The sequence below is a fragment of the Porites lutea genome, chromosome 1 (assembly GCF_958299795.1).
Source record: "Porites lutea chromosome 1, jaPorLute2.1, whole genome shotgun sequence".
Classification (NCBI taxonomy): Eukaryota; Metazoa; Cnidaria; class Anthozoa; order Scleractinia; family Poritidae; genus Porites; species Porites lutea.
Window position 1 is genome coordinate 12,669,390 of NC_133201.1, and position 19,034 is coordinate 12,688,423.

General features: G+C 39.3%; 1 protein-coding gene across 1 annotated transcript; it reads left to right on the forward strand.

Annotated features, from left to right (window-relative positions):
- The first annotated feature begins 2,468 nt into the window (after positions 1-2,468).
- Positions 2,469-4,385, forward strand: LOC140945414 (uncharacterized). Its single transcript, XM_073394445.1, has 2 exons — positions 2,469-2,733; positions 3,371-4,385. Exons 1-2 carry the CDS (start codon positions 2,514-2,516, stop codon positions 4,135-4,137), a joined length of 987 nt encoding a protein of 328 aa, XP_073250546.1. The 5' UTR covers positions 2,469-2,513; the 3' UTR covers positions 4,138-4,385.
- Positions 4,386-19,034: the final 14,649 nt, after the last annotated feature.

Here is a 19,034-nt window from a genome sequence, read left to right on the forward strand (position 1 = left end):
CCATATAAAATTGTAGAATTTACCAAATTCAGAATGAAGCAGGTTTGTAAACTGAAGAAAAAAGCAATTTTCAAGTTGACGTTAAAATGGTTCCTATTGTAGACCTTCGCAGCCTGGAGCACCATACGTACTAGAAAATTTGGCCACTTTATTCCTGTCATTAAAGACCTGCACTGGTTACCAGTGAGAATAGGCCAGTTATGGAACAGTTCTGACAAGTCCCTGAAGCTCAGGTTTAAACTTTAAATTGAGCTAACTTGTTCGCTTTCTCCCGTTCAAGTTATTCTTAGTTAATACCTAATCATATTGTTAATTAATTCAAAATTTTCATGACGTGAGTTTTATCGCCAGCTATTACCATAATTTTATAACAAATTTGTGGATTCTTGTTTTTCTTATTGTAATTTCAAAAAACGTTATTTTTGAAAAAACAAACTCAGATAAATTCAGTTTCGGCTTAATTGCTATAAACGGCATAATTTAGTTACAAAATTGTCACTAAAAAGCCCCTTTAAAAAGTTTGTTTTCGCTATACCGGCTTCTTCTTTTTATTTACAACTTAGAGACTACTTCCAGCCTAATTAAACTAGGCGTCAACAGTAGAGCTTTCTTTGCAAAGAGCGCTAGAAGAAATGTACAAGAACCAAGTATTGAGACAAATTTTCCCTTTGAATTTACTTTCTGACAAAGAAGGTGGGAGTACGAGAAAAAGGCACCCAGGGTGAATAAACTACAGCCAAGAGGGGCCGGAAAAAGGAGAAGGTCGGGAGAGTCGAACTGGCAGCTCATGTCAGGTCTCAAGAGAACTGAAGAAGGTGAGGACGAGGAAAAAGCCCCATCTTATTTCCCTAAATGAAGTCAAAGCTAAGCACTTTTCCCATTGAATTAGTGGATTGAACTATTCCGAGTTGTAATTTCTCGGCTAGAAATATTCCCATTATTAAATTCAGGACAAGGTAATATAAGATAAACACTTTATTTCAATAGGGTGCATAATTACAGTCGCACTGTAGTTTCCGCTATGGCCCTATGAAACTAATAAAATCCTAAAATCCTAAAAAATTAAAATACCAAGGTAATAAATAATTTAAATATCAACTCTCAGGTGACTAGAATTTGCTCCAATTTATATATGAATAAAACGTATTTAAATAAGTACTTTAAGATGATAAATTATTAAAATATTAAGTAGTTTAAAAAGCTAAAAATTTCTGTCAATTTTAAAACTGTCAGGCGTCAATTTACAAATGACTGAATCACAGTAATTTCTTTTGAACTTCTTTACATCAGAAGACCGGACTAAATTATTGTCCCTGACATTATTCCACACTTTAACTGCATTGTAAAAGAACATTCGCTTCATGCTGTTGGTACGTGGAAGGCGACAAGGCAACCGAGACCTTGTATCCGGTGCACGTCCATCCCGGGCGTCCATCCAGGAATTTTTTTAACAGAAGGAGTCTTCTTTCAATGCAGATTTGATTGATGGCTATGGTTATAGCAGGGTATTAAGCCTGAAACGGAGCATCTAGCATAACACGCGCACATCTTTTTTGAACTCTAAAAATCTCATCCAATAATCCTGCATTACGTACAACTTCCCTAAACGGAGACATAGTACTCAAGAATAGGTGTAATACTAGCATTAAATAAAATGATGCGATATTTTTAAAACTGGTAGGAATTTTTTAATGCGAGCCAGTACAGCAACGCGCTTTAAGAGCTTTTTCCTGAGAGTAGATACGTGGGAAGACTAAGAGGACTAGCTAGTTACATTATTTTCCCGGCTAGTACGTTTCAGACCTAGCTCGTGATAGTCTTTTGATTAATGGTAATCCATTTTTGCAGCTTATTTGGGCCCTGTCGTTCCTCGCCAACTCCCATTCCTTGTTCTTATCTTATTATGTTAACCGTTACGAGACTGGGTATTGTATACCGCTGTTCGTCACTTAATTCGGGTGATCACTTCCATATAAATCTGGCTATAACGTGTGTCAGTATTGCAATAAAGGACGCGCCTGAATACGTAGCTCTTGAACTTCAAGTACCGTTTCAATACTCAAGAATTTGGTACTGAAACTACCAGGAGGAATACGTCTATTTCGGCCGGATGAATGTACTTCGAGTCTATAAGCTTAGAACACGCACCCACTATAAACAGCAAAGGCCGCAAAGGAAACCAACTTCACTAATTTGATTAATTTGGTATATGAATTTAATTACAGCGACTTAGCTTATTTTTGCTAGGTCCGACTGTTTAATTGCCACCCCGTTTTAAAGATGAGAAGCTGTCCTTCCTTTTTCCGTTAAATATTTCCTTTGAGACAGTTGTACCGTTTCGTTTATTGCTAACTCATCCTTTTAGGAAGCTGTTCTGATAGCCCTTGAGCACTCAAGAGAGTTGCAAATGACGCACTTATTCGGTGTTGCACCAGTACCGCATATTTTCACGCATCCCACGAAATAAAAAGGGTGTTGCCATCCTAGTGTTCACAGCACATTCTGGAGCAATCATGGCGAGAGTTTTCCGATCAATCGTTTTCCTTTTCGCAGTGTTGGCTGTTATATCTGCAGAGTCCCTCGAAGAAATACCTTCTTATGATTATACCGTGCAGGATAATCTCGATGAGGAGGGAGCTGAGCCCAGTGAAATTCACGATGAAGATTTTTCTGATCGCGAGAGCAGCGACGACGATTTCAGTGAGATCGATGCGGCAGGAACGGAGGGCGACGGTAGGCCGGCACTTATTTTTTGTTATTTACTGAGTTTGCCTTCTCTGTTGTATTAGGTTAATCACTTTTGCTCTAATTGGCACTAGAAAAAAACGTTTCCTGTGTTTCTTAAAGTATATGGACCATTATAGTGAGAGTTTGTCAGTTGGTAGCATACTGCCCATCTGAAAAGTTATTTTGATTCCACTTTTAAGGAAACTTTTACCAGAGACTTCCCTAAGTTGGTTTCCTTGAAAGTACTGAATTTCTGACTTATAAGATTTATCTCGTTTTCAGCAAAAAAATAATGAAAGGTAAAAAGGCAAAAATCGTTACCAGAATTTTCTGCTGCTCTGGCTTTTGTAAATTCGAAACGCGCCGACTTTTAGGCACTCCATTTTGTACTATCGCTTTACTTGTTAATGATTGGCCAGAAGTTACTTTTGAAGAGGAAACTCAGCAAGTTTTTGTACTAGTTTCTTCCATTAAAGGAAAGATAGCGAATCAGATCTTTTTTTAATAAAGACTGCTGCTCATATCGTCTCAGTTATACAGATTATAGAAACCGCTATGCCTATATTAAGTCGAGAATGGACTACTCTAAAGGTGTTAATGGGTTCTCACTGCCACTCTCACTTCGCTGTTTTCCTTTCACTAGAATTCAACAACCCAACAAACGAAAATTCGTGGAATGAAGACCAATTTGCTCAGCCAGAACAACCAAATGAAGACCCCGGCGGAGTTAACCGATGTGGTTTGCTGTACTACAATCCATTGGCTCACGGCTGCTGTGGTGGCAGGTACAGATACTACAAGAGAACCCAGAAGTGCTGTTATGGTCGACGAGTTGTCTCACGGTATTCCTCGTGTGTGCTTTCCCCCAAGTGTGGTTTGTTGTACTACAATCGAGTGACTCAAGGCTGCTGTGGTAGAAGGTACGTTTACTACAAGAGAACCCAGAAGTGCTGTTATGGTCGACGGGTTGTCTCACGGTACTCCTCGTGTGTGCTTTCCCCCAAATGTGGTTTGTTATACTACAATCGAGTGACTCAAGGCTGCTGTGGTAGAAGGTACATATACTACAAGAGAACCCAGAAGTGCTGTTATGGTCGACGAGTTGTCCCACGGTATTCCTCGTGTGTGCTTCCCCCCAAATGTGGTTTGTTGTACTACAATCGAGTGACTCAAGGCTGCTGTGGTAGAAGGTACATATACTACAAGAGAACCCAGAAGTGCTGTTATGGTCGCCGAGTTGTCCCACGGTATTCCTCGTGTGTGCTTTCCCCCAAATGTGGTTTGTTGTACTACAATCGAGTGACTCAAGGCTGCTGTGGTAGAAGGTACATATACTACAAGAGAACCCAGAAGTGCTGTCTTGGCCGCCGTGTCATTTCAAAGTATTCAATCTGTCGTTTGTACGGATAATTGACCCATAAAATCTGGGCCATAAAAAATGTCAAAGTGACGAAAATAAGGCACACTGTAAGGAAAAAAATTTTAAACGATTCTTAGCATATACAATCTAAAGATAAGCTAGTAGACGTAGCGATGAATCAACGCATTTTTTTGTAGCCAATAAACAGATGTTGCTGCTATTTTAGCAGTAGTCTGATCATAATCCATGTAAACTGTAAAACACAAACTAAATGCAATAAAGACTGAGCTAACAAAGATATCTACCTGCTGATCCTTACGTTTTACTTTATTTTATTAAACAGTGCAAAGGAAAATCTTATTTGAAACTCTGAAAGTAAAGATTTTACTATCGGGTGTGTCCCTTGCCACTTCTCATAAATTGGGAACAGACAAACTGGAAGGATAATAATGGTTCAGAACATTTTTGACCTCCTTATACAAAGCTTGTACTTTATTTCTTTAGAATTTTTTCGGGATCGACCATTAAAATTGCGCCACTTTCCCGAACAATCCGAGTTGTCGGTCCAAAGTATAACGATTTCCACGCCGGCATTTTCCCGCGCTCAATGCCGACTAGGACTGTTTGCCTTGAAATATGATTGGTCCGTTGGTTAATTTGCTAATTTTTTGTGTAACACGTATGACACTCAATTGAAAATTGTCCTCTGGGTTTTTTTGTGGTGCAGGGAAATGAGCCCCATGGACTGACCATGCAGCCTGAGTTCAAAGGCTTGAAAGTCCTGTGTGCAGGAATATAAGTCTGTTGAAATGATCTCTTGCGGTCCAAAAAAGTAAAAACGTCTTGTCTCAACTTTTGTTTTTGAACTAGTTATATTTTACTCTAGAGAAAATAAGAAACCATTGAGGATCTATATGGTTTTCAGTGGAAACATGGAATATTCAAGAGCTGTTTTACAAGATATGTGTTCTTCTCATCGGATTATCACACGATCAAGTGCTCAATACATGGCAATATCTTTAAGTTAGCATGATTAAAATGTTTCGTTTCATAAGAATAATATACAAAAAAATTTTAATTTCATCGACTTTCTTAATATGAAAAACTGCCGAGATACCTTTCCTGAGCCTTATAAGAAATGTGCTCAAGGGGTCCCCACTTTTTTCTAAGAATTAAGTAAGTATATAACTAAATGAATTTTCTAATGTCCTTTTACTAGGTACATTTTGTGATGCTAGATAGAGTTTCTGGTTCAACTTCTACGAGCACAACAATCACGTCTGGCTCTGTGGAAACGTTAACGGACATTCGCGTGTGTAAAATACCCTGGCTTATGATTTGAAAAAGATCTAAGAAAGACTTGGAAACTAAAATTTGACCTAATTTTTTAAAAAGAAGAGAAATGGGCATTTTATTTATTTAGCTTAAAAACGGTTCCAGGCGTGATGTTGATGGTCCAGGAGAAATTTCATGGACTCAGGCATGAAAAACTACTGAATATCTTCATTACTAACAAAATTTATCCTCAAGGCATGTAAAATTAGAGTGTATGTCTTCCTGGAGCTAAAGTATCCCAGATTGTGTCATCCCCAGTGGAACTGCAATAAAGATAAAAGTCTCTTGGCCTCTAAACACCAAAACGTGCGCAAAGAAACTAAACAAAGGGCGATAGAAACTACAAGCTTAATTGAAGTACGCAATTAAGGTGTTTCGATACAGTTTTTCAGAGGCCATACCGATATTTTTCAATCGCCTTAAAAGTGATTTTTTCCTTGTCCGATCGCTATAAAATTTTTACCAGTAATTGGCTATGGATTGAAATATGTGAAAATGTAGTTTTAAATAAAATCGATATTACTATGACAACAATAAACAAAAAACTTTGAAATTGATAAAAGCCAAATTTTGTGTGATCTAGACCTGCTACTGAAAATCCAACACTAGGAACTTAAAGTTTGGTGTTTAGCAAACAATATCCGTAAGAAGTAAAAAATTCTGTATGTTTGAATTCGACTAAAACGAAAAAATATTTCAAACCTTAAATTTTCAATAGCGGCGATAGATTATTTAATGAAAACGTTATAAATGACTCAAATTATTCTTAAGTAGCGTAAGAATGATGCTTAATATCATATTTTGATGCTAGGAAATTTTGGTGTACTTTCGTTCATGCGATCTTGAAATCTAATGTATATAAAAATGTCTGAAACTTTCATTAAGATTGATTCACTGCAGCACCTTGAAATTACAGGACAAACTTATCCTACGAACCGGACAAAAATCTGCGTTACAACATTCACTGTTTTGACGTTATGCTAATTTTTCCAAAATAATGCGCACTATACATACCTCCATGACTAGTACATTTTAGTTTGAATTTATCGCATCTTTTGAATGTAAAACATTGACAATACTCACACTGAAATGTACTAGTCATGGATATATGTATTGTCCGCATTAATTTGGAAAAATTAGCATAACGTCAAAACAGTGAATATTGTAACGCAGATTTTTGACTGGTTCGTAGGATAGGTTTCTCTTGAAATTTCAAGGTGTTGCAGTGAATCAATGTTAATGAAAGTTACAGACATTTTTATATACATTATGAAGATTATGTGAAGAGATTTTAAAAAAATTCGTTCGAGTCGTTTTGGAGATACACAAGAAAGCGCTAAAAGTCCAAATTCTGAATGAAGTTACACTTATACAGGTGGTGAGAAAACGGGTTAGATTTCAAGATCGCATGAACGAAAGTACACCAAAATTTCCTAGCATCAAAATATGATATTAAGCATCATTCTTACGCTACTTAAGAATAATTTGAGTCATTTATAACGTTTTCATTAAATAATCTATCGCCGCTATTGAAAATTTAAGGTTTGAAATATATTTTCGTTTTAGTCAAATTCAAACATACAGAATTTTTTACTTCTTACGGAGATTGTTTGCTAAACACCAAACTTTAAGTTCCTAGTGTTGGATTTTCAGTAGCAGGTCTAGATCACATAAAATTCGGCTTTTATCAATTTCAAAGTTTTTTGTTTATTGTTGTCATAGTAATATCGATTTTATTTAAAACTACATTTTCACAAATCTCAATCCATGGCCAGTTACTGGTAAAAATTTTATAGCGATCGGACAAGGAAAAAATCTCTTTTAAGGCGATTGAAAAATATCGGTATGGCCTCTGAAAAACTGTATCGAAACACCTTAAAGCACAGAGGAATAATAGAAAAAAATATTAAACTTGGATCTTAATCGCGAGGCACTTAAATTAAAAAAGTAAAGATCTAAGTGTCTTTCTAAGAGTTCTTGATGTTCTCTTGTCTTGAGTCCAGCAAACTGTACAAAAGTATCTTCAGAGGGAAAGTTCAAGCTTCTATGAGGAGGCAAAGTTTGTCTATTGGCCTCTTCAAAACTGCTCCCTTAACTCTCACCCTTGCGCGGCGCATTAATCCCTTTTTGACTTATGCACTGTCTTCCGACTCGCTTAGCACATTAAGCTCTTCTATAAAATGAAACTGCTGCACATTCCTAAGGATATCTAGCTCCACAATATCCATCTCTGTAACGGTGATAAAGGAAGGATGGGGGCAGATTGAATGGACTCTCTCAATTTCCCTCGTTTACTCAATCTTCCCAAGTTTTCCACGGTACGGTAAAAACCGTGCAACTGACTTCTTCAGTCGGTGCCACGAAGACGCTTGTTGAAAGTACTCAACTAAGGGGTCGGCAGACTCGGATACTGAGGCTTGACAAGCCTTGTAAACCACTACCACTTTCAGGTCTCCCTCTGGAAAAGTACCGAGCGATGAAGGGTTTCTAGGCCAATCTTCTTCTGGCTTCCAGAGAAACTCCCAGCCCCATTAACCATCTTTGACAACTCAACAACCGTCAGCAGTCATTGCTCTTGAAGCATTACCACAAGGATTTGCTACATCTTCCACGTTGTGCCACTGATCTGGGCTTGAACCATCTCGTAGTATGGCAATTCGACTGGCGCCGAACGTGTGAAGTCGTGTATTTTCGTTCTTCGCGTAACGAAGTACTGACATGCTGTCTGTCCATCTGTCCAAAACACGGATTCGGAATTAAGAGGCATCTCTATCTCCCCTTTGAGCATCTTATCTTGACACACAGAAACGGTCGCGGCTGAGAGTCCTAAGGGAGGAACCGAAACGGCTTTCAAGGGAGTAACGCGTGATTTACCAAACAGGAAGCAGTAATGGACCCGGTCTTCGTCATGAACCAGCGGAAGATATGTCACTGAACTATAAACACTTTCAGAGGCATCGGAGAAGTGATGTAGCTGACTGGATTTAACTCGACCAAAATCCGCCGGCTTCACGCAGCAACTCAAAGCGAACTTCGAGAGCTTTAGCAGATCCGTTAACCAATTCTCCCAACGTTTAGCGTACTCAGCTGGATCTCATCATCCTACCGTAGCTTGATGCGACAAAGATCTTGAAGAATTTCCTTCGCGGTTAGAACGAATGGTGCCAGGAATCCCAACGTATCGTAAACAGCACTTGCTACAGACACTCCTCTACGTGTTGGTGGAAGGGAGCTAGTGTTGACTCTGAAGCGGCACGAGCCAGATTCCATGCACCATTGAACCCCAAGGGCTCTCTGAATAGGCAACGCGTCCTTTCTTATGTCGACGTCCTTGATCTCCTTCGCTCGCTCCTGCTCAGGAATGGCTTCCAGAACATCACGGCTGTTACTGACCCATCTGGCTAGCTTAAAACCACCACGTGAAATTTAAGTGCATAAGCTGCCGACATGCTCAACTGCTTTCTGCTCGGCAGGGATGGACTTCAAACAATCAACCACGAAAAAAGCTTCTTTTAACTGTGTTAATGACGTTTGGAGGGAAGCTGTGATGATTATCTTCTGCTGTTTTGCGGAGTGCGAGATTCTGCGCAAGACGGTGATCAAATGGCCCCAAACAAGTGAACAAGCATCTGATATTCTTGCAATTCGCGGGCCATATTGCCATCCTTCTACCGAAGAAAACTCAAAAGGGAACTGTCAAGATCTGGAACTCTCACTTGGTAGAACATATGGACTCTATGTCCGACATAACTGCCACTCTCTCTTCGCGAAACCTCAAGAGGACTCCTACAAGCGAACTGGTTTGGTCCTGGCCCTTGTACAGCTAACCTCCCAAGCAGGCGTTTTTAGGGGAGCTCGTATTTCGTCTCTCCTCAACCGAGAACAACATTCCTTTCTCTTTGTTTTATTCCCGTGGCAATTATTGGAGGTCATAAAGCTTTCCCAGTGTTTCATGCAGATCGAGTATTTATCGAGTTACCCTGCGGTCAAGGTCGGCCTTCCAGAATTTAGAAGGTACAATGTGATTGGCTAAGCTCGTTCTCAGTTGAGCAGCCGTTTGTGGGGAGGGGCGAAATACGAGCTCCTCTAAAAACGCCTGCGTGGAAGGCTATTGTACAGCATGTCATTAAGAGCCTTAACCATAAACGTTGTCGAGCAGTCAAACACGACGCAGATATTTTCGGGCTTGTGAAGATGGTATATTCCATGGTGCGGTATGTACCAGGTGGTGTTCTTCGCAAGGCTCTTCTGGTCGGGGGAAACTTTGCGTGCGTATCCTTTAGACAGAATGTCTTCCACAAAGGCTTTGTAATCTTGATACAACTTCTGGTTTCTCTCCAGCTTCTTATTCGACCAATTGGCGCGCTGCCTAGCTTGAGCTTTGTTGTTAGGGACAGGGGCTTAGCGATTTTTAAACGGTAAAGAGATCAGATAGTGGCCATTTCTCAACCCTCCCCTCTGTTCGGCGATTTGCATAAATCTACGTTTGTCTTGGGACATCTTTGTCTTGCTGTTAACGGTGGGGTCGCGAGTGAAATCGCGATTGTAGAAGTCTTGTATTATCTGTTGGAGCTGGCGATCGACTTTAGCAGCGAAACTCGATGGTCGTGAACTCTAGTGACGACGGCCTAGGGGACCCTTACAGTCAAACCAGGTCAAGCGTTCCCGTCGCTTGCAAACTAATGAATTCATTAATGGAAAAATGATTTCGTTTGTTGATTCAATAAACTATTCATAAAATGGATAATCCAACAGTCAAATTGGACCTCGATTCAATAATTAAATGTTGATTTGGTTTATGAACAAAATCTACCTGTTCTTTATTCTTGTCTGTTGAGTTCAATCTTATTTGCTTCCCTTTTCCTGCCGTTTACGATTGCGTTTTTAATTGCCTAATATCATTACAAAAATAACAGCTAGAAGAGACAGACCGCAAACGCAAAGAAACTGACAAAGGCCGGGGGTCGAAATCCACCAATCACCGCACAAAAACTGACCTCAGTTTGACTATCGTGTTTTCCAAGAGGTCATGTCCGTTGCACTGATTACTGGAAGCAAAATGGCGTACATGTAACAGTTTGTTTGGTTTTAAACTTCAGAACTCGCCAACACTCGACTCTTAGAAAAAAAAGAAGGAAAAAAATCGAATCAACATTCGATTATGGAATCGAGGCTAAATATGAATATTGGATTGTTCATTTTATGAATGGATTATTGAATCAACAAACGAAATCATTTTTCCGTTGATGAATTTATTAGGGAACATAAGATGGAGACGTTTTCGGGGCGACGGCAACTTCAACCGGACGTGACGTCATGATTTGTGCACTATTGCGCATGCTCTTGCTCACCACATTACCGTCGTGCTCTCGTTGGCGACGTGAAACTGGTCTGTTTGGCGTTGTGGCGAGAACGTGGGTGTTTAATTCTCATTTCAATCAGGTTTGTTGCATTTAGCAACCAGAATTTTGCAGATTATCGTCCTTAAATTGTCCTTTTTTTCTCTCAGTCACATTTCAAGCTCGATTTCCAAGCTCTGTTATCTAAACTCACATCTTTATAATGTTTCTATGTTTCATGTCACAGAGTCCAGATCCAATCTGATCCAATATGGCAAACAGCAAACCGTAAGAGAGCTTTACATGGACAAAATTGACCTACGAGCCAAATGAAAGTATCCGGTCAAAAAATATGAACTCCGATATTTTAATTGTGTGTTTTTAGCTCACTTTTGTCGTTAGAGTATCGTATAAATGAAACGTATGTATTGAAAATTGTTTAGAATAGTTGGTAATACCACGCACTAACGTGGGAATACTAAAATAAAGTTGTTGTTGTTGTTGTTGTTGCATGCAAGCAATTAAGCATTAATTCTCTTAGTTCTTTATGTGAAGCCATATTTTCCTCTTCGGTAGTCTTCTAAGGCGCCATCCTCCTAAGTTCACTGCGATCTTAATGTTCGAATTTTGGAGGGAAGCGACAGGCCTTGGGAACATCACTGGCAATCAAAAGGTCAACTTCAGCATGGAGACGAGGCAGGAAAACTCCTTGCAGGTGGGGCCACTGATCAACGTCTTCTTGAGTTAGAATGTCACTGCTTCATACGGGGATTTCCGGTCTGACGTAAAGAGTTAGAAGGCTAATCCACTCGTTCTCGTCTAAATCGGACACAAGATCGCGAACCAGGAAGCTGTTGGTGACGCTGTTTTTCTTCTCCAGGGTAGAGAGGGATATCTTAACCTGGTGACCGTTAATCCCAAGCTGCTTCACCAGTGATTCAGTACAGAAGCTGGAGTTACCGCCGTTATCCAGGAAGGCGTAGGTGAGGACGCTTTGATCGCTATCTCTTGTCTTTGATGTAACTGGTATCACGGCCATGCCTGTCGTAGGACTTTAATTCAAGGTGCCGCTGTTGGTATTGGTGCCCATGTTTACCATGCTACTACGAGCCTGAGTGCCGAGGTCGTCCTCCGTGCCGAAACCGACGTCTATTCCTGGTCTCTTACGAGGGCTTGTGTGTATAGAATTGTAGGGTGTGTTCTTTTACAGTTCGGAGTTTTACAAGTTTTCTTCCTCGGGCAAAACCTTGAGACATGTTCATTGCATAAGCAACTGAAGCACAGTTTGTCAGAAAACAGGAAGTGAATCCTTTCTTGGCAGGGTTTCCAGCGTAATGACTGACAATCCTTAAGGGCGTGGTTTTTCCCACGATAAAGACACCGAATTTTTTCATGTGAGGGAACAGGATCTGTTCCAGATGCCCGAGTTATTTGAGCCTGAGGTTTCTGCTCTCCTCCAGTGCGCTGACTTGGTTCAGTGCTTTGAACCCTGCGGATTTGTCTCACTTTGCGAACCTTCGCTGCCGTCTACTTGCGCTAAAAGACTAAAGTTCTTAGCACTGGGTGCCTTTCCACCAGAGGACCACTCACCAGGCAATTAACATAATCTCAAAACCTCAATCTCTCTCACTCACTCCAAGTCGACTAAATACAATTGCCACCCTACGCAACACGGTTTGGAACTCTAGTAACTGATTTTACACAATTTAAGATGTCTATTTCAAATGAACTCCAACAATTAATGGATAATCAAGTCCACCAAGACAATCATCTGATAGAAAATGTTAAAGGAGAATTCATGAAACAAGCAAAACAATTAAAGAAATTACAAGACGACAACCAGGCCCTCCACAAATAAAAATTCATTGATCTTTGAAGCTCACACAAATTTGAGCGCTCAATATGAACAACTCCAGGCAGAAGTCACGTTTTTAAAAGATCAAATTGGAGCATTATGGTAGAAACAAGCAGAAGACACGAATGTAACACAAATGCCGCTACCATCGACCAAGGAACCCACTCAAAAACCATCGAACTCCAGTGTGGACGATCAGGATGCCCAGCCTTCGTCACCCAAAAAGGACGACCAACAACCACTTTTACTTGTAGAAATTCTAACCGAAAATCGATTTTCCGCTCTTGATGATTCCCATCAAGAACCCTCTGTCTAAACACCGCCTACAAAGCCACCTATTGTCAACACTCAACCACCTCCTCCAACAAATCGGCATATTACCACTCAAAATAAATCAGATACCCTCTCAGATAACGTCACCTTAAACCCCGCCATATTTCTCTGTGACTCCAACGGCAAATTTCTGAAGGAGAAGAAAATCTTTCCATCTAACCAAGAAATTTTAATTTTCTAGGTGCCCATGGATTGAAACTGCTAGAGCTCTCTTACGAGACATTCACGACTCCCCAAACGTATTTGTCATTCACACTGGAACTGATGACCTTGCAGCCTCTTCTCCATTGAATGAATTCATTTATGATTTAACAACTTTCAGCTGATTACTCAAGTCTCCACTAAGTTTCCTCACAGAGTTATCTACTCAACTCTTCTTCCTCGTGCAGATATTCCAATATACATGACCAACTACATTAATCAACAACCGACTGCTTCATGTTCCAAGCTACCCAATGATTTCCTGGTTGGTCACGAGAATCTTTTTGCCTATGGCTCAGACGTACTACATGATGATAGACACATTAAAAAACGTCACATTGGCTTTTTTGCAACAAATCTCATAAATGCAGTCCGTGGGACCGACGCTTGTCCTTCGTCCAAGAAATACATTTACGCCCAGTCAGCGACCGCCTATGGGAAAATCGCATGTCATACAGCAACGCGATACAAAACAACAAAGTTACCGTGGATTATTTTCTCAGCAAACACCACTAGCCGAATATCAAGAGAAGCACTCACCATTTCTTCGCGAAAAAAGGGAGCAAGGGCAAAAAACTGAAAGATACAATGACGCTATTCCAAATGAGTTCATATCCTTTTAAATAACCTTTTAAAGGTATGATAATAAATCTTTTAAAGGTATGATTTAAAAATCATACCTTTAAAATACACCTAACTTTTTTTTTAGGTAAATTTATACCAGGAAGCGTTATGCTAGGCAGCTGTTTCTTTCATTGTGATGTCAACTAGCAGTAAGACGTCAAATAATCTGTCTTTTCTTGCATGGAACATAAATGGGCTTTCTTCCAAATCCCTGGGAGATAAATCACAACATAGCGAGTGTTTGGATGTTATCAACAATTTCGATTTCGTGATACTTGTGAAACTTGGACGCGTTCGAATGTTGGGAATTTAGATCCGTGACTCAGGATGCTCCTTAATCGCGAAAAGGCGGTCGGGATTCCAGCGGAATAGTCTTACTTTATAAAAATACATTTCATGATTGGATTACAATTGTCAAAAAGACCTGCAATTTTCTATGGTTCAAAATTGACGAAGACTAGGCCAAAACCGTCTAAGATATCTATACGTGTGGCCTTTATATACCTCCATGTAATTCACTTTATTTCAATTAAGAATTATTTGAAGGCTCAATTCTCCTTGTGGGTGACTTGAACGCTAGAACAGGAAAGTATTCCGACAGTGTTTGTAAAGAGGGAAATAACCTCATTACAAACGACCAATCAGAATTCTCTCTCTGTCCAACCCAGATAAATAGTTTTGATAACTTGTTAAACAGTCAAGATAAAAGGCTCCTTGACATTTTTAAAAATGCAGATCTTAGGATTCTAAACGGAAGAGTCAGTGGTGGTTCCCCAGGAAGAGTAACGTTTCATGGCAAAAACGGAGTGAGTGCAGTTGACTACACAGTATGTGACCAGGATCTTTTATCACACATTCCAAATTTTGTAGTCAAAGATCCATTGCATTTGTCAGACCATAGCCCTATTACTACTTGGCTAAATATTAACAAAAAGACGAGTTACGATCACACCATACTTGAAGGAGATACTTTAACGCGTTTACCGAAACAATTTCTGTGGGAAAATGACTCCGCTCAAAAATTCAAAGATGCTCTGAGGTCTCCCCGTATACAAACACTAATACGCGATTATATTGCTGCCGACACATTCAATGAAAATAATGAGCTACGACAAAATGAATGCCATGGTCAACACTCTTGTCCATTAGATTTCTTGATCACTGAAAGAGAAATACGTAACGCTGCGGAAAAGTTAAAGAAATGAAGTGATAAAAGCTAGTATTGATACACTGATGCCCGTATATGAAAAATTATTTAATTGAATTCTCAACCGAGGGACCATGCCACAGACTTGGTGTTGTGGTCTTATTACTCCCATTTATAAATTGGGCAGGCGAAGTGATCAAGCAAACTACCGGGGTATCTGTGTCTCCAGCGGCCTGGGAAAACTATTTTGTTCTATCTTAAACCAACGGCTTCTTGAGTATATCGTTTCTTTGAATATACTCCACAAATCTCAAATTGGCTTTTTACCGAATAACCGCGCAGCAGACCACCTCTTCACTCTCCGAACCTTGATAGATAAGTACGTTCATAATCACAACGAAAAGATCTATGCTTGTTTTGTAGATTTCAAAAAAGCTTTTGACTCGGTCTGGCATGACGGGCACTTGAATAAGCTGCTGCAAATTGATGTTGGTGGTTCTTTTTATAACTTAATTAAAAGCTTATATCACAACTCTTCCTGGTCAAGTAAAATTGCCCAAAAACAAACGAGATCATTCCGTTATGCGAGAGGTGTGCGGCAAGGCTGTATCTTAAGTCCACGGCTTAATCTTCATACTAACGACCTACCTTTCGCATTTGAAAATACATTATCTGATCCTTTTGTTCTGCCAAACAGTGCAAAACAAAATTCTCTATTATATGTAGACGATTTAATTATTTTATCATGATCCAAAACAGGACTACAAAATTGCCTCGATAAACTGTCTCCATTCTGTACTTCATGGATGATGAAAATCAATCCCAAGAAAACAAAAATTATGGTTTTTCAGAAACGTGGGAGAAAAAATGCCGATTTTCACTTTCTCATACATAGTCAAATAATTGATGTTGTACAAGAGTACACTTACTTAGAAACTTGAATGTTCTCATCGGGAAATATATCAGTGTCACGTGAACATCTCAAGGAGAAAGCTCTTCATGCTCTCTTCAGCTTGAGACGACACACGAATCTTAATCTTGTAAAATATTTGATACTATGATCTCCCCTATTCTAACATATAACAGTGAAATTTGGGGTGTGTATGCCAAACCAGATTTTAAGACCTGGGACGGCTCACAAATCGAGAAGGCACACCTTCAATTTTGTAATCGATACTTGGAGGTAAACAACAAAGCTTCTAATATAGCTTGTAGAGCAGAGCTTAGTCGTTTTCCTTTAAATATCACTATCAATCAAAAAATTCTCAAATATATTTTGTATATACAGTCTAAAGATGAGGAATCTCTCGTCAAACAAGCTTTTTTAACGTCATTTAACTTACACTGTAATGGCAACAAGACGCTAAGGAGCGTACACTTCGGCGTCGTGGCTGTGGAACTGATTAATTATAAACACTGAGGAATAGTAAGAAATGAAATATGGTAAAAGTAAGGTGTTAAATTGTGAAATTATGGGATTTCTCAGGATATTCTGAAAAGAGCAACATCCAAGAGGCCTGCTTGCCAAAAACTAGTATTTCGGAGCAAATTATCCCTGAGATATTAGCCCAGTTGCGCTGTGATGGCTTCATAAAAGTCCTTCTAAATTTGACTTGGGTCTAAACGTTTAGACCTAAGTCAAATATGAGGTTACTGGCTAACAAACAGTGAAAAAAGAATTCTCTATTTTTCTTACATCAGGCTTCAAAAACAGCATAGCAGTCTCATGTACTGATGTAAGGTATGGGTAAGGAGTCAATTACGTTGAGCATGGAATTGGCTAAAACTCAATGTTACGAGTTCGAATGTTTTTCACTGACTATCAGCACCCAGGGATGTCGAATTAACACAAGGAAGTTTAATACCAAGGGAACATAGTCTTTACAGAGCTTTAAAACACAGCATCTGCCAACACAAACTTGACTTAAGTAAAATTAAACAGCCTCTGCAAATAATAACAAACTCTCACTTGAACTTCAGATACCTTAAAATTCCGAAAATAGAGCCCTTCCATGTATAAGCCCCTCGAACTCGCAACGCAAAAAACCGTCGTTAAATCGCCCCTCCAAATATAAGCCCCCCAGGGGGGGCTTGTATTTGGAAATTGCCCCGAAATACAAGGTAAAACAAAGCAAAAACGGTAAATTTCCTTCCAACTATAAGGCTAGCCCTATCGATTTTGAAACGCAAATTTCCCTCAGTCCGTAGATAAGCCCCTCAAAAAGGGCCTGTGAAAAATATAAGCCCCGGGGCTTATTTTCGGAATTTTCTGTATCTTACGTCTTCCGCCAACTTGTAAACACAGAACTTGAAAATCTACCTTGGTCACACTTGACTAAACACAGCACTCCAGCTCGTGGGAAAAAACTTAGTTCGTCAAAAGAACTCGCTTGGAACTTGTATACCGTTTGACATAAGGTTCTAGAAAATACTAAACGAGCGAATAATAGTAGCTTTTCGACATATTGTATCATTTCAGTAACTGATACAAATCTGCTGACTCATGCTGAAATGTACACATGCCCTAATTAATTATTTCTGAATAATCCGAAACGTAGAGAACGTTTGAGAAAGTCACGCAACGCATGAAAGCAATTTTACTACGTAACACTCAACAACGACAAAACGTCTTCGTGCAGCATTTTGTAACTTTAAATTTATCATAAAACAGTTCGAAAGGAGCGCTCACTCGGAAATGCCTGGAGAGTAAGGTTTATCTCAGCTCACTGATGCTGACCGATGTGTTTTCACACCCATCAACTTGTACAGGGTATTCCGGTTATTAACAAGGCCAAATAAAGTACCTTAAGTCCAGTATCCACAAAGATTAATAAGAGAGTAACACACGCACATTGCATAAGCTGCTATAAGGCAGTACTGTGTACAGGAACATTGGTAACTATTAATATTTGATATACTACAATGTTCAATATTGCTTGAGAAAAGATGAGCTTCAAAGGTGGCAATATGTACACCTTTAAGTTCAGATATATATATATATATATATATAGAAAGTAAACTTCTGTGTCGAATGAAGATACTAAAAATAATGAAAAACGAAAGTCTTCTTTGCTTTTGCGCTACGCGTTTCACCGCTGTTGCGGCTCTTCAGGCATAGCAAAGTGTTTTTATTCACACTTTGCTATGCCTGAAGAGCCGCAACAGCGGTGAAACGCGTAGCGCAAAAGCAAAGAAGACTTTCGTTTTTCATTATTTTTAGTATATATATATATATATATATATATATATATATATATATATATATATATATATATATATATATATATATATATATATCCTCATTCCTATGTAGAGTCTGAAAATATTGTACTAATTTATGCATGGATGGTATTTCCAACAATACACATGTCCCTTCACTATGACTGTTATGATACATATCTCTAGCATGAGAATCAAATACTTTATATTCCCCAGCCTCAATACTGTAGATACCAACACCAATAATTGCCACCGTTAAAATGAATGAGTTGTAGTTCAGTGCCAAGAGTGTTTCAAATGCTGTACCATGGGAGTGGCATATTTAAGCAATAGAAAACCAACCTCGCCCCAGGGCTTTTCCCTTAAAAAATGGGTGGGGCGGGAAAAGGCCCTGGCATTGGCTGGTCACGTGCACCGCCTAAATATTCCTGAGAAGCTAATTTATATGCAACCCGCTAGTTTTGCGCTGACAGAAGGGAGTAACAATGGAAAATAATAGCAACGCGAACTATGTCAATATTTTCGCGTGTGTGCGATTCAAAAGCTTAAGATCCATTTAATTGCGTATTATACAAATGCTAAAAGTTTATGAAAGGGCGCACCGGCTCTACGTTGTCACGTACAAAATATATCAAATGCTTCAGAGTTGAGACAAGCTGTTATCGAGCAGTATTGAGTGGTACTTCAGAAATTCATCGTGACTGTTATTACTGTACGATCAAGCGGAAAGTGATTTTGTCCAATGTCAAACAGGATCTGCAGTGAATTAAAACAAATTGAACTTAATTGAAATAGAATTGTTCATCAAAATGCTTTATGGAGACTGGTCTTCTCTACAACCCGACCATGAAACAAACAAATCTCCGCACCGGATGCAAGTCAGCCCTCCAGCCA